Source organism: Gopherus evgoodei, chromosome 2, assembly GCF_007399415.2.
Source record: "Gopherus evgoodei ecotype Sinaloan lineage chromosome 2, rGopEvg1_v1.p, whole genome shotgun sequence".
Classification (NCBI taxonomy): Eukaryota; Metazoa; Chordata; order Testudines; family Testudinidae; genus Gopherus; species Gopherus evgoodei.
In genome coordinates, this window is record NC_044323.1 from 251,645,094 (window position 1) to 251,668,326 (window position 23,233).

At 43.4% G+C, this 23,233-nt stretch overlaps 1 protein-coding gene across 4 annotated transcripts in view; it reads left to right on the forward strand.

Annotated features, from left to right (window-relative positions):
• The window catches only part of SLC26A7 (solute carrier family 26 member 7), a 157,429-nt gene that overhangs the window by 100,508 nt on the left and 33,688 nt on the right, over positions 1-23,233 (forward strand). For 3 of the 4 annotated variants that reach the window (XM_030553435.1, XM_030553434.1, XM_030553436.1), the window contains 3 exons: positions 473-568; positions 16,041-16,147; positions 19,908-19,974. In XM_030553435.1, coding sequence (XP_030409295.1) covers positions 473-568; positions 16,041-16,147; positions 19,908-19,974 — 270 coding nt within the window. The remainder of the gene's footprint in view (positions 1-472; positions 569-16,040; positions 16,148-19,907; positions 19,975-23,233) is intronic. The other variant, XM_030553437.1, reaches the window with a different exon arrangement.

Below are 23,233 nucleotides of genomic sequence, written 5' to 3' on the forward strand. Positions count from 1 at the left end.
CATAAATTGAAAAGACTAATGCAGGGTTGGCCTGGTACCTTTACTCTGCCTGCCAAATCTCTGGATTCTCCTCTCCAGGACCCTTCTGCAGAAGGTGGTGAGGAGTGGAATTGCTGCTTAATAGGGCAGGAATCATATCAGTGCCTGGAAATTACTAGCTCCTTTGCTCCAGAGAACCTCACCAGGTAGCAATAGAATGTGGGCCTGCTGCTACTAAAACAGATAGGCCTGGTATTTCTCTCCAGAGTTTCCTGTCTTCTTCAGTCCAGGGCCTCTCCTATATAGTCTGTTAGGGTGAGGAGAGTGGGTCTGGTGCCTTGCCTGTGCCCTTGATATCTGTACTCATTACATTTTTGAAGTATTTCCCTTGGTATTTCTAGGATTAAGTTATATCAACTACTAATTTGGGAAAAATGCCAATTTTGCTACCTGGCAATTCCCTAATAGCCTTTTCCTTTTGCTTCTTTTTCAGTGTGTTCTAGCAAGTATCATTGTTGTGGGTCTAAAGGGAATGCTAATGCAGTTCCGTGATTTAAAAAAATATTGGAATGTGGATAAAATAGACTGGGTAAGTGAAATGTAACCTAAGGATGTTTTCGAGACAGAGGCTTAAACACATGCTTGCTAAACAAAACCTTAATACTGCTTTAGGCTGAGAACCCATATGCCAGTGCAAGCCAGTTTTTTATATACTGCCAGCTTATTTTCTCAATCACAAAATAGCAGCATTTGAAATTTTAATTGCCTTTATAAGAAACAGGAATGGAATTTTGGCAAATTATTAAGGATAAAGCATAATTTAAGACAAAAAAAGTTTATTCAGTCAGACCTGGTTAATCAGAATGGATTTAGAATGTCCAATTTTGTATGTATACAAATCCCTTGGTTTGCTAGTCTGCAAAGTTTTGCTGGTATAGAAGTGTAAAAAAATCTGGTATTCTAGCCTGGTACATGGAATGAAAACTATACAGGACATATAGAAATAAAAGTACAAAAGATGTGGAAATAGGTATTGTGTGTTTCTAATGATGTTGCGTAGATCTTAATCCATATGAAAATAGTATTAGAGATGGGTGATGCTTTCCCGTTTGCACAGTAAAATAGATTTTGTTTGGTCAAAACAAAAGATTCCATAGCAAGGAATGTGAAATGGAGCTGGGATGACGCGATGTCCCTATTTTATAGGGACAGTCCTGATATTTGGGGCTTTTTCTTATATAGCTACCTATTACTCCCCACCCCGTGCAGATTTTTTACTGCTGTTGGGTCACCCTAAATGGAGCACATTGGTGAAACAAAAAGTAATGCAGCATCATACTCTAATAGAAATCAGAACAGGACACTAGTATTCACAGCAAAGAACCCCTATCAAATATTCAAAGCAAATATGGCTGACATTCAGTCAGCTGGTTGTGATGGTGATTTGTTGAGTGTTGGTCATGTTTCAGGAGGGCCAATAGTTTTCCCTCTCTGAGGGAGCCATTGAATATTCCTTACAAGGCTCTATGTTATAGCTATTGGTTTGGACATCTCTTGAAACATTTTAAAGCCTGTTTGTGGTCACTGTATGTAATTCTGTTAAGGAGTGTTAATGGTTGCATCCTTCTGTTATGTTTATGGGAGGCATCTTAGATTCATCTGATCTCTTAGGGAAATAAGATCTCAGGTAGCATAGCAGAAGCTCTTCACAGGAATTGCATTAAAAATCTGAACTGATAACTTTTAGGGACAGTTCAGCTGGGTGATAATTTTCAGACTGTAACAGAGGAGGAGGAGGAGGATCGCTGGGTCTCATCCAGAGGTGTGGCGAAGTCTTTTATGAATTCTATGTGCTTCAAGTGGTAGAGTTCTGGGCCTGTGTTGTACAATCTACATTCTAGTCTGTCCTTCACACACGGGTGATACTGGTTGCCAGAGTTCCCACGTGATCTGTGTGGATGATGTGGAGAGAGATGTATTTCTGGACAAGTAAATTGATGTCAATTGATAGGAGACTATAACTATTCCATCAGCATGTTATTCTAATGACTAGATGATGTTTTCTACCAGGATATTCTGGAAGCTCACCTGACTCATCATCTTTCAGAGGCAGACTAGCCTGGCTGATTCTTTTTCCCATGTAGGAAGGTTAGAAAGCTTTGATATCTGTTCAGAAGTGAACATCAGACAAGGCTAGGTTATCAATTAATGTTAAGATAAAATCAAGAGTGTATTTGGCTGTGTGAATATGCTTGGAATGTACCTTGGAGAATCGCGGGCTTACCATTTTGGACATGAGGGCCTGAGCCATTGGGATGTGGATGTTGTCAACATAGGTGCTGAAGTCTCCTAGGAGAATAATTTAGGTTAGTCCAGTGTCAGGCTTGTCAGTAGTTCTGTTAGCTCCTAAAAGAACCAAGAAGGCTTATGTATTGAATAGTAGAATTCCCATGCTGATTCCATCTCTGTATTCTTGTTTGTTGAATATATTAGAACAATAATTCATCTTTGGCTAGCTGTATCATCCCCTCTGTTCAGTGTTTATAATGAAATGGTAAAGAATATTGCTCTAGATCAGGGGTGGCAACCTTTCAGAAGTGGTGTGCCGAGTCTTCATTTATTCACTCTAATTTAAAGTTTCGAATGCCAGTAATACATTTTAATGTTTTTAGATGGTATCTTTCTATATGTCTATAATATATAACTAAACTATTGTTGTATGTAAAGTAAATAAAGTTTTTAAAATGTTTAAGAAGCTTCATTTAAAATTAAATTAAAATGCAGAGCCCCCTGGACCGGTGGCCAGTTCCCAGGCAGTGTGAGTGCCACTGAAAATCAGCTTGTGTGCTGCCTTCGGCAGGCGTGCCATCGGTTGCCTGCCCCTGCTCTAGATAGTATAATTCAAATTGAAATATTGTTTTCTTTTGTAAATAGAAGTGTTGATCTTATAAAACAGAACTGGTTGAGGAGACCCACCAAGACCAAGTAATATGAGTGACTAAAGTTAGTGCTGATTTTAGAATGTATTGGATCCCAGCAGCAACTGACAGTATATTGGAAATGAAAAAGGTCTATTGTCTAGGTTTTTAAGTGTTTTGAAGATGGGAACTATACTAAAAACATTTAGAAATAACGAGCAGCTGTCCTTTTGGAACAGGTGTGAATAAAGAGCATTTAAAAGGATGTGTGTCATGTAACGTAGAAGTCAAGATTGTTATGCTCATTGGTTTGGCAAATGCAGTGTCTGGAAACAGAATATTAGATATGATGTCAAATTAATATCTTTCTCTGTCATAAAAAGGGGAATTAAGAGGACCCTGAGGAATTATAGACAGGTCAGACTAACTTTGTTACCTGGAAAGATACTAGAGCAAATGACTAAACAATCAGTTTGCAAGCACCTAGAAGATAATAGGATTATAAAATATAGCCAGCATGGATTTGTTGAAAACAAATCATGCCAAACCAACCTAATTTTCTTCGACAGTTTTACTGGGATAATGGATAAGGGGAAAGCAGTAGACATGATCTATCTTGATTTTAGTAAGGCTTCTGATACAGTTCCACGTGACATTCTCATAAATAAACTAGGGAAATGTGGTCTAGATGAAGTTACTATAACATAGGTGCACACCTGGTTGAAAGACTGTTCTCAAAGAGTAGCTATCAATGGTTCACTGTCAAACTAGGAAGACGTATCTAAGTGGGAACCCACAGAGGTCAGTCCTGGGTCCAGTACTATTCAATATTTTCATTAATGACTTGAATAAGAGGATGAAGCATATGCTTATAACATTTGCAAATGACACCAAGCTGAGAGGGGTTCCAGGCACTTCAGAGGACAAGATTATAATTCAAAACAATCTTGACAAATTGGACAGTTGGTCTGAAATCAACAAGATGAAAGTCAGTAAAGACAAGTGCAAAGTACTACACTTGTGAAGGAAAAACAAATGCACAACTGAAAAACTGGCTAGGTGTAGAACCTCTGAAAAGGATTTGGGGAAATGGATCACAAATTGAATATGAGTCAACAATGTCATGCAGTTGTGAAAAAGCTAATATAATTCTGGGGTGTGTTAATAAGGGTGTCATGTGTAAAACACAAGAGGAATTGTCCCCCTGTACTCGCACTGGTAAGGCCTCAGTTGGAATACTGTTTCCAGGTCTGGGCTCCACACTTCAGGAAAGATGGAGACAAAGTGGAGAGAGTCCAGAGGAGAGCAGCAAGGATGATAAAAGGTTTAGAAAACATGACCTACGAGGAAAGGTGAATAAAACTGGGCATGCTTAGATTTGAGAAAAGAAGGCTGAGGGGGGTTCTTCAAATATATTAAGGGCTGTTGAGAATCAATTGTTCTCCCTGCCCACTGAAGGTAGGAGAAGTAATGGGTTTATAATCTGTAGCAGCCTACCAGTCATAGAGAGGAAAGGAAAGGGGGATCCCTTCTTCTGGCATTCAAACACCCCCCCCCCCAACCTCTCCAAGCTCATCATCAGAAGCAAGCTTCCTCCCCATAGACCAGGATCAACCAACTCAAAGTGGTTTCAGACCCTGCCAGAACAACAGATGCAAAACCTGATGATGTACTTCCACTGTTAAAATGATCAGCACCCCTCACACACACCTTTCAAGATCCATGCATCCTGCACATGTCTATCACAACACGTGGTATACCTCAAACCAGTGCACTGAATGCCCCAATAGCAATTATGTGGGCGAAACCAGATAATCACTATGCGCTTGAATGAACTCACACAGGAAAATGATAAAAGACAAAAACACCACATCACTTCTGGATGTACATTTGTCTCATTGTACATCTGGCCTATCAGTCCCAATCTTCAAAAGAAACCTGCATGACATTTTCAAATGATGAGCCTGGGAGCTTTAATTCATAACTTAGCTAGATACTAAAAATAAGGATGGAACAGAAACACTGTATTTATGGCTTATTACAACAATCAGCTGCAACTCACTAATAATGCCCCCCTCTCCACTAGCTACTTCCCCTCTGCCCTTCCTTTCCCTAGAGGGGTGTTAATAGGCCACTTCACTTTGAATGGTCCCTTAAAATATGTGTTAAGTAGTTAAGGTAGAAAATCTGTTCCACCTTGTATTTAGCAGTAATGCTGAATTAGTTTCCCAGACCTGCAGAAGAGTTCTGTGTACGCTCAAAAGCTATTCTCTCTCACCAGCAGAAGTTGGTCCAATAAAAGATATTACCTCACTATAGGTGACGCACGGGGGGCATGCAGGGTCCAGTGCCCTCTCCCTCACCTCCTGATTTCTGCTCGACCTGCGGGGGAGGAAGAGGGCTCTGTCCTTCTTCCGCCATGCCTGCCCCCTGGCACATTTGACACTGTCCCTGGCAGCCGAGCCTGGGCAGGGAGTAGAAGGAAAGGGACCAGCTGCTTCTCATGCCAGCTGAGGGTGGCCGCTGCTGTGTGCAATGTGGCAACTGCTTATGAGAAGCCAGCTGGTGAGCAGCCCACCTACTCCGTTCCCCGCCTGGGCCTAGCTGCCGGGAATGGGCCGAGCAAGCCAAAGTTGCACCCTGGCACATTTCCGAAAAGTGGCTGAGTCCTGCTCCTTGCCAAGGCCCGGCTGCCATGGACAGCAGTCAAGCAAGCTGGGAGGAGGGGAAGGCACAGTGAGAAAAGGTCAGAGCCCCCTACAGGTACCTCTGGTGGGGTGGGGAGAGCACGGGGGTCCAGGGCTGGGCGCAGGGCTGGGGGTTCTGGGGAAAACACTGGTAGCAGGTTCCCTAGCTTCTGCTCAGCCAGAGGTAAGGGCATTGTCTGCACCCTGTACCTCCCCTACTGAGTGAGCTCCATGGAGAGCTATGAGTTTTCCCAGGCTGAGTCTGGCCCCAGCTGGGTCCCAGAGGCACGTGCTTCCTGCTTCTATGACCCCAGCCCCACAGGAGCCGGCAGATTGGCTGCCCTGGGCCAGGGAGGCGGGGCTTGAAGTTTCTCCCAGAGACAACACGTGTCTCCCCCACCCCTTTTATTTTGTGCCCCCTAGTATCAGGAGACACAAGACTACTTTTCTCTCTAATATCCTGGAACCAACGTGGCTACAATAACACTGCATAAAACAATGGAAGATATCAAATTCTGCCATCTGAAACGAAAACTCCACAACATAAAGAAAAAGGAAGCAAAACTTAACAGTGACATCTACTTCCTGAGCAAATGCAAGAAACAAAACAACGTCCCCAGATGTCTCACCATCTATAACCCTCTGACCACTACATACAACTCCAAATATGCTGAACAGCTCTCCAGATGGACTTCAGAAAAACTGAGGAACCACTTACTGCACCTCACATATTCTGGAAGGGACCAGCTTGAACAAGAAATCATAACATGCTCCCACACACTGGAAGAAAAAAATCAGGAAAGTTACCTGGAAATCATACAAGAAATCCAAAAAACTATATATAGAGAAAAAATTCCCTGACGAGAGCCATCCAAAACAAAAACAAAAAACTAAACCAACTACAACTACTCCACAACCCACAGAACACCAACCTCCAGGAGAAATTATGGCACCGGTACCTATGACATGGACATTACATAAAACCTAAACCTCATCAGTTTATCAATACTACTCCTAATTGGAGATGAATTATCTGTACTCTCTAAGGGATTGAACATCTGCCCTACCACAGAACCTGATTCCATACTAGCATGTGGAAAACTAGGAGAATTCTTCCCCTGGCTCCACCTGAAAGAATTCTTTCACAACAATGATGACACCATTCACAAGTACCATGTCCCATCGACAGTCATAAGAAAAAAGAATCATACATAGGCACCAACTTACTCAGATCCCAGGGGGTGCTCAACCCCGCACTCTGCCCCAGGCCCTGCCCCCATTCCACCCCATACGCCAAACCCTCCCCTTGCCTCTTCTCACTTCCTGTCCCCACTCCTACTCCTCTCCCCCAGCATCTCATGCACACTGCTGAACAGCTGATCACAGTGGGCAGGAGGTGCTGGGAGGGACGGAGAGGTGCTGATCCATGGGGCTGCTGGTGGGTACTGAGTACCCACTATTTTTTTTGCATGGGTGTTTCAGGGCTAGACCACCCACAGAGTCAATGCCTATGGAATCATCTGATTGGACAACAAATAGTGGATGAAACCATGCTCTTGATCATTATTTTGTTTGCTTCAGGAAGAAAATTGACTGAAATTCTTAACAAACACCATATCCGCCGCAATCTCTCCACCACTGAGAGGACAGTATACAGTCCCTGAAATCCAGCTACCAGACAGTGATCCAACCAACAGCCAAAAGGAGTGCCATCGTAATCCTCAGCTGTGATGACTACATTTACAAGGCCAACCGACAACACTCTGACACCACCACCTACATAAAGAACTCAAAGAAGACTCCTCAGTACAATTTACCCAGGAAGTTAAGGATATCATCAAATCCTTTCCCAAACAACTCCAAGAGAAACTCTACAAACTCATCTCCCAGGAATGCACTCCAGGGACCTTCTACATGCTTCCCAAGATACACAGACAAAGGAACCCATGCAGACCCATCATATCTGGCTGCAGCACTTTTACTGAAACAATATCAGGACTCATAGAAACCATCCTTAAACCACTAACCACACAAAGGGAGAGGTTCCTCCAGGACACAACTGACTTTCTCCACAAACTCCGCAACATTAACAACCTCCCTCAGAACACCATCCTTGTCCTCATGGATGTCGCCTTCCTTTACACCAACATCCCTCACAATGTCAGCATAGCTGCCTACCTCAAATATTTACAACACAATTGACAACCCACCCCAAACACATGGGGGAACAGCCATGGATACTAGGATGGTTTCCCAATACGCCAACCTCTTCATGGGCCACCTTGAAGAAGAATTTCTGGACAAATGTACCACTATACCAATGATATACCTGAGATACATTGATGATATTTTGATCCTCTGGACAGATGACTTAAACTCTCTCATAGATTTCAACCTCAACATCAAGAGCCACTATCCATCCATTAAACTCTCACTGGAACACTCTCACACCAGTGTCAACTTCCCAAACACCATGATTAGCTTCAACAATGGAACACTATAGACATTTATATACAAGAAATGTATGGATCACCACATCTACCTTCATGGATCCAGTAACCACCCCAAATGCACCAAGAAATCTGTTATCTCCAGCAAGACTCTCAGATACCACAGAATATGCTCTGAGGAGAAAGTACGAGATATACACCTTAACACACACAAACCTGCATTCACCAAAAAAGGACACTCCACCAGAGAAGTAGATCAGAACATGAAACAGGCAACCTAAATACCCCTAGAGACCTTGCTTCAATACAGAAATAAAGCCTCTCCTACTGCCCATTCCTAGATTTCACCTACCATCCCACACTGGAAGCCATACAGAGTGTCATCAAACAACTACAATACATATTCGATGTGGACTCAGAAGCTTGTCTGTCTCATCAGCAGAAGTTGGTCCCATAAACGATATTACCTCACCCATTTGCCTCTTAATTCTGGGAGCAACACAGCTACAACAACACTGCATACATGGAATGTGTTATTGTTAAGGTTTGAAGAATGCTGTGGTTAAATTATAAGCCTCTGATATCTCTCTGAAAGTGGCTCGCCAAAGACATCTTTGAGGTTTCTATGTCTTCTTTGTTGAACTTTTCAACAATCCAGAAATCAGAATGTCCAGCAGAGTATCAACAAAATTGCTTTTCTAAAAGAGTCAACATAAACCTTGAAAAGGGTGATTGACATGTGAGAAGATGATTGCTTTGGCTCATCCACTCCAGCTTTGTGGTCTCTTGTTACAACTAAGATGAAGAATATCATTCTGTCAAAGGAGGGTTTTAAGTGCGCTCGCCAGCTTTCCTAAAATCAAATACTTTCGTTCCTTCCACTGTCTTTTAGATTGCACTAGCTCTAACGTCCTCAGTAGCAGGAGGCTTTGGTGTCAGACGTCTTATCAAATAGATAGTCTGGCGAAAAGATTCAGAGACTCCACAGACATCACTAGTGGAGAAAGGCATTTAAAGTATCTTAGTGAGTGAATTATTTATTACCTTAGTGCCCGGAAGACCCAGTCAGGGTTGGACCCCACTGCACTTGGTTCTGTACTAACAGAGAAGTAGATATTGGTCCCTTTTCTGAAGACCTGGGGATTACAGCGGATGAGAAGCTGGATATGAGTCAGCAGTGTACTCTTGTTGTCAAGAAGGCTAATGGCATATTGCGCTGCATTAGTAGGAGCATTGCCAGCAGATCAAGGGAAGTGATTATTCCCCTCTATTTGGCACTGATGACGCCACATCTGGAGCACTGTGTCCAGTTTTGGGCCCCCCACTACAGAAAGGATATGGACAAATTGGAGAGAGTCCAGTGGAGGGGAATGAAAATGATCAGGGGGCTGGGGCACATGACTTATGAGGAGAGGCTGAGGGAGCTGGGTTTGTTTAGTCTGCAGAAGAGAAGAGTGAGGGGGGCCTTCAACTATCTGAAGGGGGGTTCCAAACAGGATGGAGCTCAGCTGTTCTCAGTTGTGGCAGATGACAGAACAAGGAGCAATGGTCTCAAGCTGCAGTGAGGGAGGTCTAGGTTGGATATTAGGAAATATTTCATTAGGGGGGTGGTGAAGCACTAGAATGGGTTACCTAGGGAGATGGTGGAATCTCCATCCTTAGAGGTTTTTAAGGCCTGGCTTGACAAAGCCCTGGCTGGGATGATTTAGTTGGTGTTGGTCCTGCTTTGAGCAGGGGGTTGGACTAGATGACCTCCTGAGGTCTCTTCCAATCCTAATATTCTATGATTCTACGAGCCTGACAGTTGTTGAGGGGGGTACACATACTAATGTAGCATTAGGATCCAGCATTTAAATGAGACCTGCATCATCTGGGTAATAAAAATCAATTGTGACCATAGTTCTCAACAGTGTTTGGTTTTGTATCCCCGAGCATAGACTTTGTATGGATTGGCTGATTTTTCTCCTTCGCTTTTTCTTTGGTCTCTACCCTTGAATCTAAAGCATTCTCTCCACTGAGCATGTGCAGAACAGGCAGTATCAGTGTGTTTCCCTACACTGTCCCACCAGTGGATCTTAGTCATGTTATAAAGGAACCATTTGTCTCAGAATGAGATTGTACTCTCAATTCCATTTCCCTTATATCCCTGCTATTACCTTTTATAAGTAGCTGAAAGCTTGTTTTGCTTCCATTTGTCCAGCAAATGTTTAGATTAATGAGGGTCTCAGTGATGTCCAGAGCTGAAATACAAATTTCTGGACAAAACTACAGATTTAAAAGCTTTGAATGAACAAACTAAGATCAAAGCTTACAAAATTGGTAAGTTTATGAGTTATTACAACCTGTGGAGACTTTTGTAGCTGTCATAAGTGTGGTAAAGTGAGGTGAGATGTTAGCAACATTGTAGCATTGAGGATTTGCGAAATTTACAAATTGAAGTGCAAGTGGTTTGGTCTGACAAGCAGTAAAGATTAAGCCATGGCTGAATGGGCTCTGATTCAGTCTGTATTTAAAGTTCAAAGTTGCTGGATTAGCCTTTTCATGTGTAATAAAAACAGCCTCGTAAATAGGTTTTGACTTTTTGTTTTCCCTGGTGATATTCTGTATAAATTTGTGCACAGTAATTTGTGTAAGTTTTAATTTTAAGATATGTCTAGAATTATCAGTATTTGGTTTCAAGGAATAAGCTACCTCTTTGCTATTTGCTCAAAAGAGGTATCACCTAAGAAAGACAGCAGATTCTTTTGTTGTAATTTGGCACTTTAAAGAATTGGAAGGAAAACACTTTGCTCAGCTAAGTATTACAACATTCCACATTGTGTAAAGCATAACTGTATAAAATGTGATTTATATTTGACAATAAAGGGACAAATCCTGAAGTCTTTACTCAGGCAAAAACTTCCATTATTAGATCCAAAGTACTGAATTGCATCTGGCATTTCTGAACTAACTGCTGTGGCATCAGCCATTTTTTTGAAGAGAAAAGACATTGTTAACACTGGTCGTGTGATTGTAATATGCTCTTTTCTTGCCACAAACTTGAACAGCTAGTATTGCAATTAATCAGAGATACATGCAGCTGTGGAGAAAAAGGTATATCCCTGAGGTTGTAAACTCATTTCCATCTTTCTGTGAGACGTTATATAAGGCTAGATGCCACTCTTTGCTCAAAGTTCCCTCAACTATACCAATATTTACTGAGTGCCCCCAGGAGTCAGGCATTCAGTACATTTATTCATTTAATACTTTGTTTTTATTTTAAGTCTGTGGTTTGTATTCCTGTTCTGATGCTTGCTTCCATTCTCATGTGAATTCCCAGCATGAGCTATATTTAAGATGTTCTGTCAACCACAGAAATCCACTGGAACATGGCATGGGGCCTGTCACATTTAAATGTCATTGTCTTAGTACACTCTACAATTTTGAAAAAACTTTTTAAATGTTATCATAGTCAACTGTCAAAGAGCATGCCTTCCCTGCAGTGCCCGGTGTTGGCCAGTATGATTCTGCTGAGTCCTGCCTCCATTTCCCTTACCCTTAAGGTACCCTTAAAAAGTCCACACAGTCCAGATATTCAAGCCGTTCCCCTTTCTGGGGTCCACTATATTAAGTTCCGCACAAAGTGTTTCAAAAGAAAATTGAAACTTACAAAGTCTTCATGTCAGTTTTCATCTGGGCCAAGCCCCTCTGTGGCATGGCCCACTTGCTCTGGCAACACATGGGGTGGCATGTGGGGTCATGTGCCCTTCCCAGATTTCTGCCAGGGTTTGCTGGCCCCATTCAGTCGCATGGTGCGGCCAGGCCCCCTCCCTGCATGGTAGCTGCCAGTACCGGCAAGCTGTGGCCCACGGGGAGAGGCAGGAGCAACAGCTGGTTGCTGCTTTCTGGGAAGGGAGACTGAGGGTATGGGGGTGGGTATGACTCAAGCTCTTCCAGGGGTGGCCGAACTTTTAAATTGTGCCCCCCTATACACACTATCAGCAGGTATGGGTTGTCTCTGCTTCTGCCTCTGCTCAAGTCCACAAACTACTCAGAGACCTTTGTGCTGATAAAACACCCAGTGCAGTTTACTTACAATGTTGATTCCCACCATTCTTGTAACCATACAGCCTTACTCCTGCAGACTTAGGGAGCCTTCAGTTCTTTGAGATGTGTGTCCCTATGGGTGCTCCACTACCCGTCCTCCTCCCCTCTGCTTTGGAGCCAAAAACATGTGTTGCAGCAGAGAGGGAACTGAGGACGGTTGGACCGCACAGCACTATATATATGTCTGGCACACCGCGTGATGTGGGGAGGTACGCATGTGCGGTCCGATGAGCATGGCTGCTGAAGATCTCTGATCCAAGGTGCAGGGGGTGCTGCCACACCTACAAGTTGAGCACCCATAGGGACACACATCTTGAAGAACCTCAGTTACTGCACGGGGTAAATAACCTTCTCCTGAGGCAAGCAGGGAAGAACAATCTCTCTCTCTCTCTCTCTCTCTGCTCCTCCCCTCCTATTTCTTTCTTGTGCCTTTTTGTATCCTCTGCCTAATGACTTAATTAGTCTTCCAGCTCTCCTCCACCCCCCACCCCCACTCAATTAGGCACAGCTCTTCTTAACAATGTCTGTTCTGCAGTGTTTAATTGGAGCTGCAATAACTAGAGTGCTGGCTCAGCTGTTATTGCCCAGCACTCTGTCACCGCCCCACCCCCTTACCTGACAGTAAGATTTTTCTTTCCCCATGCTTTACCTCGCTTAGCGGAGGTGCCACCCTGCAGGAGTCTCTCCCTGTCCCTAGGCTGATCATCTGGTCATTCTTGTGGGGATCTGCTCATTCTCCATCCACAGAAATCGCACTTTGTGAGGGGAGAGACCTCCCTAGCTGCATCTCAGCCCACAAGTCTTCACACCATGGGCACCCTGGGGATACCCCCCTTATTCTCCCCATTTATATCTGGCAAAGGATTGAGGTTGCTTCCTTTATCCTCCTGTCCGGTTAGGGTCTCCGGTTCTCCCAACCCTCCAAACTGTGCCTGGGTTTCTTCTCCTTGAGGATGTGTTGCAGAGGTTCCATCAGTCCCTCAACCTCTACTGAGGAGCTTGTGCTTTCTTAATTCCCATCCCTTCCACCTTCAATTGCCTAGGGAAGTCTCCTTTCCTTCTGACTTGGGTGCTGTTGACTAGGGGCTGATACGGTTTCTCCTATGGACTCAGTTTTTTCTCTTATGAACATAGAATGTGTCCATGTGGGTAGTTGCTCCTGAAATCATCCAGTGAGCCTTTGCCAGCTCGCTCTGGACAAGGAAGCAAGCTGAGGCTGTATCCACAAGGTCCCTCTAGAGTTTCCTCCTTGTCCCATCCCAGCCACAAAACTCAACAAAACCACAGTCCATATACAGGCAGTCCCTTTTTGTATGTCCCTATCACCCACACTGATAGCATGTAATGGGATAAGCCCCAGCCGGAACTCCTTGGGGTTCTTACTTCTTGCTCTCTACACCCTTTCCTGCTGTGGGTTCTCCGGTCTTCCTCCCAAGCTCTAGACCCATAACTGCTTGTCCTTCTTTCCCAGAAAAGTCTTCCTCTGTGTATTCCTCAGTCAATTTCACAGCCACATCCACTGTACCTGGTGGATGCTGTCTAACTCATGCTTATAGGTTCTTAGAGAGGCCTTGAAGGAACTGTTCTAGCACTAGAGCATCCATTATTTCCCCCACTGTTTGGGTGTCTGGTCTTAACCAGTGGGTGGCCAGTCCATCAAGCCTTGGGTGAATGCCTGGTCCTGTAAACCCCCAGTCCAGAACTTTTGGCAGTACTTCTCAGTGGACAGTGGGCAGTACACTCATAGCCATATAGGCCTCTTGGGCTTCCTCTGCCAGATAGGGAGCCAGCCGCAGAGCCCCGGTGGACCTATCCCAGCCTGCACCCATAGCTATCCTCTTCAAAGTGCCCAGAAATGCATCAGGGTCATCTGCAGGGCCAGTCTTATGTAGTCCTTGCCCAGTGTCCAGGCGCCATCCCCCATATGGGACACACCACCTTCTGTAGGAGTTACTGCTGCACATTGGTTTGTTCCCTTTTGAAATCTTGCAAGCTTTTCTGTTGCTCTGCCTGCCAGGTAAGCAAAGCCTGCCTCTCCATGTTGGTGGGATTGTTCAAATCTTTGCAGGGTCTTCTGCATTTCTTACTGTTTTACCAGCCATTGCAGGGTCTCCTCCATCATCCAGGCCTCCAAACCCTTGTGCTGGCTAAGATCCCAGACAAGTCCCCACATATGGCAGGCTCACTCGCTCCTGCCTCTGCTCAAGTCCACAAACCGCTGAGAAACTTTCATGCTGATAAAACACCTGGAATAGTTTATTTACAATGTTGATTCCCACCACCCTTGTACAACATTCTGCTTTAGTCCCACAGACTTTGGGAGCCTTCAGCCCCAGAGGCAAGCAGGGAAAATCACTCTCTCTCTTCCTCTCTCTACTTTTTTTTTTTTTTGCCTAATAGCTTAATTATCCTTCCGACTCTCCTCCACCCCGCAATTAGGTAGGTACAGCTCTTCTTAACAAGGTCTGTTCTGCAGTGTTTAATTGAAGCTCAGTGACCAGAAAGCTGGCTCATCTGTTATTGCCCAGCATTCTCTCCCACCCTCCTCCCTGAGGGTCTATCCTTTCTTTAGAAATGTGTTTATTTCATCCCAATCCCAAACTGGGCACAGCTCTTCCTTGCTGAAGGTCTGTCATCCTGCTCTCTTGGCACTTCTTCCCTGGAATTTGGCCTTCTCCACAGGCTTCCTTTCTGATGCTTGTTATCTCTTGGCCCTGAAGGAACCTTCTTATTTCCTGCAGTGTCTTCAGGTATCAGCTTAGCTCGCCTACAGATGTCTTCCCCTTTATAAGTTCCCGCTGCCTTTCCTTGAGCCCAGTTGGGCAGCAGGTAACCAGTCCAGGTGCCCTTGGACTCTGATCCCTTTATTGAAGGAACCAATGAAATGTGGCAACAATGTATTACAAGTTTTGCATGCCAGTGAAATATACTTTTAAAAAAAGATGTTAACAATCTCTGACCCCTCCTGGCTCGATCCATGCTCCAGCAAACTTCTATAGTAATTGTGATGCGAGCAGCATAACACTTTCTGGGGTTTCATAACAGAGCAGAACTGTTGGACCTACTTTAAGAATGAAAACAAAGCCAATTCTGAGGTGAAAATCTTCAGCCGAGGCCTCTACTTCTGAGTGTGTAAAATTCCTTGTTGACATTACTGTGCCTGTGTAAATATGTATGTGCACTTTTGAACAATGTCTACACTTGCATGCACACAAATAAATGAGTAAATGCTGATGCAAATTCTAGCACTTGGCTCCTATCTAGTATGCATGTGTAACTGACAGGATAGTGTGGCTCCTTTTAGAGTACCACCATAGGAGTTTTTAAAGTGTGTACCTGTGAAACCATGTTTGCACATGCTCACTTGGAGGTTACTAAGAGGCCTAGCTGAAAAATTTGGCCTTTCATATGTAATGTTCTGACTCTCTCTCTTAGCCTGGCTGTTAGAAGTTTCCAACATATATTGCAATAGATGAATAAGTTTTGTCAAAAGTTTTACAAATGACCTTTAATTATTAGTAACAATCATGTTTACGCATTCTGCTGATCATTAAACCAGTTATAGAGTAAGATAAGTATTAATTTATAATTTCTTTCCTACTTCACTGTGAAATACAAGTTGAGTTCAGCCTGAATAACATTGCTACTGTAGCAACATATGTCATTACAAGAGCTTCAAAAATGGACTTCCATGACCCTTAAACTTGTTAGAATGTCAGATCACTTGTGTTCTCTGAGGGAGAGGTAAAATTTTCATGGATAATTCAGTCTTCCTCATTTGCCAATTCAGAGATGTCTGGCTGCAATCTCGTGTTATCATTCTTGCTGGAACTTTAAACATATTTATTTCAAATTAAAAATAATTATACAGCTTTATGGAGAGCTTAAACTAACTATGTCTTTTGTTTCCTTCCTTGAAGAGCATATGGGTTAGTACCTATGTATTTACAGTATGCTTTGCTGCTAACGTGGGACTATTGTATGGAGTTGTCTGCACTATAGTTATAGTGATTTTCCGCTTCCAAAGGTGAGACATCCTTTGTTCTTGAAATGTTCTAGAAACAAATCATTGTGACATATATTACTCTACTCTCAGTATAGATGTACAATACACTGGGTTAAATAATGCAATCTCTTTTTTGTAACTAATAGAAAATTGTAGATAAGATTATTTTTATAATGCCCTAACTACTAAGTGCAATAATGGCCTTGAAATGCACTGTGTGGCATGTCTTAATGCCCTTATAAAAAGGAATTTACACTTACATATAAAAGAAAACCAGTCAGACCGGTGCATTTACTGGACAGTAAAGAATTCTAAACCAGTTTCATAATGTGAAATTATTTTATGATTTTTTAAAAATAATTATAAATCTCTAGAACACAAATCAAAGCTAGGGTAAGATCAGTAATAAGGTCAATATAAATTTCCTTCCATTAGAGCCTTTTTTTGCTCATTGAAAAGTGCAGGATGTCTGGCAAACCTTAGTTACTGAGTGTCATTATAAATCTCTAGATACTGTACTGAAGGAGGCACCAGCTGACATTCTACACATTTTAAAATGTTGTAATAAAAACCAATAGGAAAACTATTCCAGTGTCTAAAGAAAAAAACCGTACACTGTAAATTCTGTGTACAAGTTCCAAAAAACAAACAATGAAAAAAACTACAAATAGCATATATTAATATGCATTATTTTCACAGTACAACTAAATAACTATGCTTAGGTTTTGAATAAAGAAAAATATTCTTTGAGGTCAGTGATCCTCCCAGTGCTGGTAAACCAATGATCTTGTAAGTTACCTACCCCATGTGACTGGTTGCCTGCATGCATGCAGAACTACACTGAAGTTAAGTACAGTATAAAGGGCCTGATTCAATGCATTTTGAAACTAATGGGGCTCCTGCTGGGTATAAGGTCTGTCCTTCCAGAGTGATTTGCATGATGCAGGATCAGGGCGAAAATAGGTTAAAATGCTCAGTGATTATAATTACAGTAGCTGACTTCTGGTTGAATTCATCAGTGCAGTGTTGGCAGCCCCCTGTTTGAGATCCACTGATGACCAGCATTGTATAAGAGCTAGAAACTACATATTAATGAACAAAGTGTACATATTTGGAAAGTCCTGTTAGAAGGAAAAGGCCAAATTTGGATTTCAGTTACACCTTTGTGAGTGGGTGTTTGGGTTTCCACGGTGGGAATGGGTGAGTGATTTGGCCCAGAGTTTGGCCATGAGTCTGAATCAACACCAACTAAAGTCAATGGGAGTCTTTCCATTGACTTCAGTTGGCTTTGAATCAGGTCTCAGGTGATCATCGTAATAAGGATGTTGAAAGGCATAAGAGCCTTAAAATGTTACTACAAAACTGAGCATCATAAGATAATGTGTGGCATGCCATCCACTTGGGGAGAAAAGTGTGTAGTGACTGCTGGTAGGAATGGCTAGAAACACCTACCAAAATGATGAAAATACTGTAGATACTACACTGAGGAAGACGCACTGCTGTTCAGGTGGATGCCTCTGGAGGGAGCACGGTTTTATAAATCAAAATAAATTAAATACAGTAGAATCTGTAGAAAGAGGTCATGTCATACAGAAGAGTGCAATCAGCTTTTCCAAGTCTCGTCCAATCTCCCCTCTGGTTGCTCATGGTTTCCGTATGTTGAGACAACTATTGAAATATTTATATTTTGTCACACAAAGATGTCTCAGTTTTGCAGATAGCAAGTGAATGCCATTTATAACCCACCTCTCTGTAGTAACTTTAATTTTCCAGGCCAATATTTTTTCTCTTCCTCATGTTCATATTGTGCAGGTAAATGTAGGCTAACTAAATCCAGTGATGAATAGTAAGCCATCACTTTTTCTTTTCAGGAATGTGGACATACATTACACACCTTGTTGAGGGCTATGCCTACAATGTGAGTTAGGGATGTTAGTTAGGGATGAGACTCCTCTCTGTGTGTACACATCCTTGCGCTAGCTCTTAATGAGCTAGCCTGAGTTAACTGTTTACTATTTGACACCCTTAACTGGTGAGTATTAGTCTTACTGGTTAACCCAGCCTAACCATTAACCCCCAGCTCAGCCCCGGGCCAGCCGGAGCAGCCCCAGCCACACTGGCCGGCCAGCCGGAGCAGCAGCCCCAGGCTGCACTAGACGATCCCAATAGCAGCCCTGGGCCGTGCCAGCCAGCTGACCCCAGGAGCATCCCCGGGCCGAGCCCCCGCGGCCGCTGGCTGGAGCAGCCCCAGCCCCTCTCCCTTTAATCAGTTAACCAGTTAAATATATAATTGTAATTGTTGTAACGGTTTACTTTTAAAATGATATTTACATCCCTAGCATGACTATAAATAGCAGTATACCTACAGTTGCGTGGGGAGCAGCAGCAGAGGCACAGCTGAGCCATACTGAGTACAAATTTGTCTGTAACTCGATGAGATCTAGTGTGTGTATGTGTACAGGAGCTTGCAAAGCAACCTCTTAGCTCAAAGTATTGGCATTGCTTGTATGTTTAAGCAGGGGGTGTCTCTTACTCTGTTTGTATAGCACCTAGCACAACAAAGCCCAAGTTCTGATTGAGGTCTTTGGGTGGAACAATGATACAAATAATAAATACGGTCATGGGCACCAACTTTGTGATTTGGCAGGGCATGCTCCACCCCTGCTCTGTCCCAGGCCCTGCCCCCACTCCATCCCTTCCATCAAAGCCACACTCCCAACCCGCCTCTTCCCCCTGCCCTGAGGGATGACTGGTGCCTCCCATACTGGCGGAGGCACAATCTAAAGGGGAGGTCAGGTCACGGATCCCCCTACCCAGTAACCCTGCCCCAGGGCCACCACGCTCTCCCACCCCACATTACCTGCAGGGGGAATGCTCTGTCCTCCCACTGCACCTAGCCACCCAGGCCGGAAGCAGGAGGGAGTTGTTTCTACTGCTGGCCCCTCCCGGTCACTGCTCTGCAGCCCAGCAGCTGCCTGAGAGAGCCTGGTTGAGGAGACAGCTGCCCCCTGCCCGGCCTGAGCTCCTGGGGACCATGGCTGAGTGAGCCAGAAACGTGCTGCGGGGAGGGAGTCTGTGGCTCACTCACCCCCAGGCACCTGAAGCTGGGCTGTGTGTGGAAGCCACCTCCCCAGCCAGGCCCTCTCAGGTAGCCCCCAGCCCGCCATGCTGCACAGCGGTGTCTGAACAGCTGATCTGCAACAGGTGGGAGGCACTGTGAGGAAGGGGACATGCTGATTGGCGGGACCACTGGTGGCAGGAGGTGCTGGGGGGCAAGGAGGGACCCATCCGTGGATGCTAAGCACCCCACAGTGTTTTTCTATGGTTGCGCCAGCCCCAGAACACCCATGGAATCAGTGCCTATTAATATAGTTTCAACGGCATAACAGGAGTAACATAAGTGAAGATTAATACTACTTTACAAAAAAGTCCCATTTTTCATAACTTTAATTTGAAAAATAAAGCTGCAGAAATTTTGAAGTTATATACTATAACAACTTTTCAGAATTTAAAGAGGCTACAGAACCAAACCTAAACCTACCTAGCTGTTTAGCATTTGTACACTTGAAGGATATTTTCCCCAGTAACTACCTGTCTTGATTTTTATAGAATGATTACAATATGAAATGTACTTTAAACATGCAAAAATATATATAGCAATTCTATTGTTAGAACACTGCAGCCTTCTGTTATATTTTAGACCTGTATCTCTACCTATCCATATTCAAGATTACTGTATTGATGATCTGCTTCACAACTTTTCTCCATGTGTTGATTACAGAGCGAAGACACTGAGTCTGAAAAATATGAAAGAAGTGGAATGTAAATTCAAAACAGAAGCTGATTGTGTAAGTGTACTCTTCCTCTATTCTTCTATCCTTTATTAATCTATAGCTTTTTATCTCCCTTAGTTTGTTACAAAGGTTATAAGAGTAAGTGCACTCAAAAAATGACAATTACATGGCCATTTCTAGAACCAGTGGAAATATATGCCATGGAAATCTTGTGCTTTGGGTCTCTTTATGGGTTTCAATTATGTGTGCAGAATATGAAGTTTCTGTAAAAAAAAATTAAGGGTTCTAGTCAATGGTTATCTTTGATTCCATGGATATGAAATTCTGTGAATTTCAATTTATGGAAGTTCATCTTCTGTTGGAGTTTGCCTGTCATGGGAAAAGCTGCCCGAGTCCCATAGGTTTTGGGGGATCTACTAGTGACGAGTGGTTTCCAGACAGTTACTACTTGTCTCTTTCCTTCTGTCTGATTTCCTTATTCCTCTGCAACCCTTTGACACTCTGTATGTGCACGAGCCCCTTCCCAGCCATGATTCAGTCCCATCAGCTCATCTAGAACCTGATTTTTCACAGTGCACCCACATTTGGTAGGGAAAGGAAGGCGGATTGCATGGAGCTGGCATAGACCCCTTCAAACACCTCTCAGCCAAGATCACCTTGGTCAGGATCCACTTGAGAGCTAGATGGAATGATCCTATCTCAAGAGACTGTTTTCTGAACTTGCATTCTCACCTGTCTTTTATCCTCCCAATCGCAGATTACAATTTTTTTGCTTCTTTTCCATTACAGTTATGATTACTTTGTATTACAGTAGTGCCTGTGGGCTCCAGGTCAGATCAGGGCTCCATTGTGCCAGGCACTCTACACATACATAATCAAAAACACTCTGCTCTAATAGACAGACCAAAAGTTAAAGGGGAAACAGAGGTGCAGTCAGGAGTGCTGTAACAATTTTTATAGTGTCAGTGCTTAGAGCCATTGAACCAGTCTGTAAACCCTGTATATAATGAAAACCACTTCAAGCCAGAGGATGCGGCAGCACACCCCCCGCCGCTTCTCCAGTTTGAGCACCTACGGGTGCAGTGACGTGCCCAAAATCAAACAGCACATCAGTGGCTGTGCTAGAAATACATCTAGTAAACCATTCTGCCTCTCAGTGTGGCATTTTCTGCTGTGTCCACATGACTTTTCAAATATTCATCCATCCAGTCTTCTTCATAGTTCAGTTAGCAACATGCCTGCCAGTTATTACCTCGTTAGTGAAACTCTCCAGTCCAAATTATTCATTTTTTGATATCTGAAGTATGTCTTGAATCTGGGTTATCTTGGACTCAAAAGTTGAGAGTTTGCCTGAGAGGATTTACTGTTTGGCATGCTGAGACATTTTGAGTGACAAGGCTGAAAACAGTGGTAAGCAAGAGAGGGGAGGATTCTAAAATGCTAATTAAAAACAATGTTGTGATGCCTGTCCCAGTTGTTGATTATTAGATCAAATTTCAGTATTAAGAAAAAAAGTTAAAGGAACTTTGTTAGAGTTACATGACCTCAAATTTGATCTATATTTCTTTCTCTTAAAAGGAATTTTTAAAAATATTTTTCATCTCTTTTCTCCAACTTTCTGCTTTAGCTCTTTTTTCCTAAATCACCAAGAAAGATCAATGCCTGAGAACATACAATAACAAACCAGCCTACGCACTGTGGAGGGAGTAAAGTTTTAGTAAGGAAGCAGGTTTCTCAAGAGTTTATTACAGAAAACAAAGAGGAAAAACATTTTCAAGATTAAGAAAACTGCCTTGGCACATGCCTTTTAACTTAATTTAGAACTGCTGGGTTGCGGTTGTTCATGGTGAGTTTTTAAATTTGTGAATGCTGGAATTGCTGAGGCTCCCCTTGAAAATGACGACTTAGTGACAAACAGGATACCTAAACATGAAAATATGCAAATTTCATCATCTGTCATACTGTCACGGTGCTGTGGATTTATTGAGGTTATTCCATCAATAAGCGAACAGAAATGTCAATATGGAAAATATTGAGAGAATGCTTCCTAAAAAACGTATGTGAAACGTGTCACATCACAGACACTATTAGATCAAACTCTTGCCAAGATGTATGTGGTGCTGAGTAATGCCCGCAGGAGCTGTGGATGTCCTTAGTAAGCTAGTGAATAGGCTGCTTCAAACAGTTTTCTTTCCTCTTTGGGAAGGATACATTGTAAAGGAGCTCAGTTTTTCTCAGAATGATAGAGATCAGATTTTGAAATGCATCCAGAATGCAGCTAGAACTAAACCAGATCTAAAGTTGTCACAGTTCCCCTCAACCATATCCTGAGGAAAAGTTTAATTTTGACAGGGTCTCCTGGTTGGTATTCTTGGACTGGGTGGGTTTGGGGCTGTAATGAAATGCTCAAATGTATTATACTGTTCAGCAACAAGGTGGTGCTGTGTGTAACATACCTTGTTTAAGCTAATCTCAGCCATTCTTCATCATCTGCCTATTGCGCTTCTGGCGTTTAGCACAGGTGCCGACTTTGCTTGGCACTGGTGGGTGCTCGCCCCTGACTCTGCCCCCTCCTTGCCCCTATTGAACCCCTCCCCAAATCTCCACCCTGGCCCTGCCTCTTCCATGTCCTCATCACATTCCTCCTCCTCCCCATCCCTCCCACCGCTTGCTGCGCGAAACAGCTGTTTCGTGGCGCAAGCGCTGGAAGGGAGGGGGGAGAAGCAGGACTCGGTGGTGCACTCAGGGTAGGAGGCGGAGCAGAGGTGTGCAGGGGCAGGGGTCGAGGAGCTGCCAGTGGGTGCAGAACACTCACCAATTTTTCCCCATGGGTGTTCCAGCCCTGGAACACCCACGGAGTCGGCACCTATGGCGTGTAGGGCAGTGACGAAACTCCTCCACTCCTGTTTGTTACTGACAAGTCTTTCAGTAATTTACCAGCTGTGCCCCAGGTTTTTCAGCTCGGCTTCCACATTTCTTTGCCATGTTGTTTTCGGGCAGACTTGTTATCGCTTGTCTTTGGGTGTCCCTCTTTATTGCTACTCTGGTGATAGAATCATTTTTCATCTGAAGCACATGACCGATCCATCTCCAGTGCCTCCTGGAAATATCTCTAGTGTATCTCTGAGGCCTGGTCCACACTATGCTGTTAAACAGATTTTAACAGCATTAAATCGATTTAACGCTGCACCCGTCCACACTACACTGCTCTTTATATCGATTTAAAGGGCTCTTTAAATCGATTTCTGTACTCCTACAAAATGAGAGGAGTAATGCTAAAATCGATATTACTATATCGATTTAGGGTTAGTGT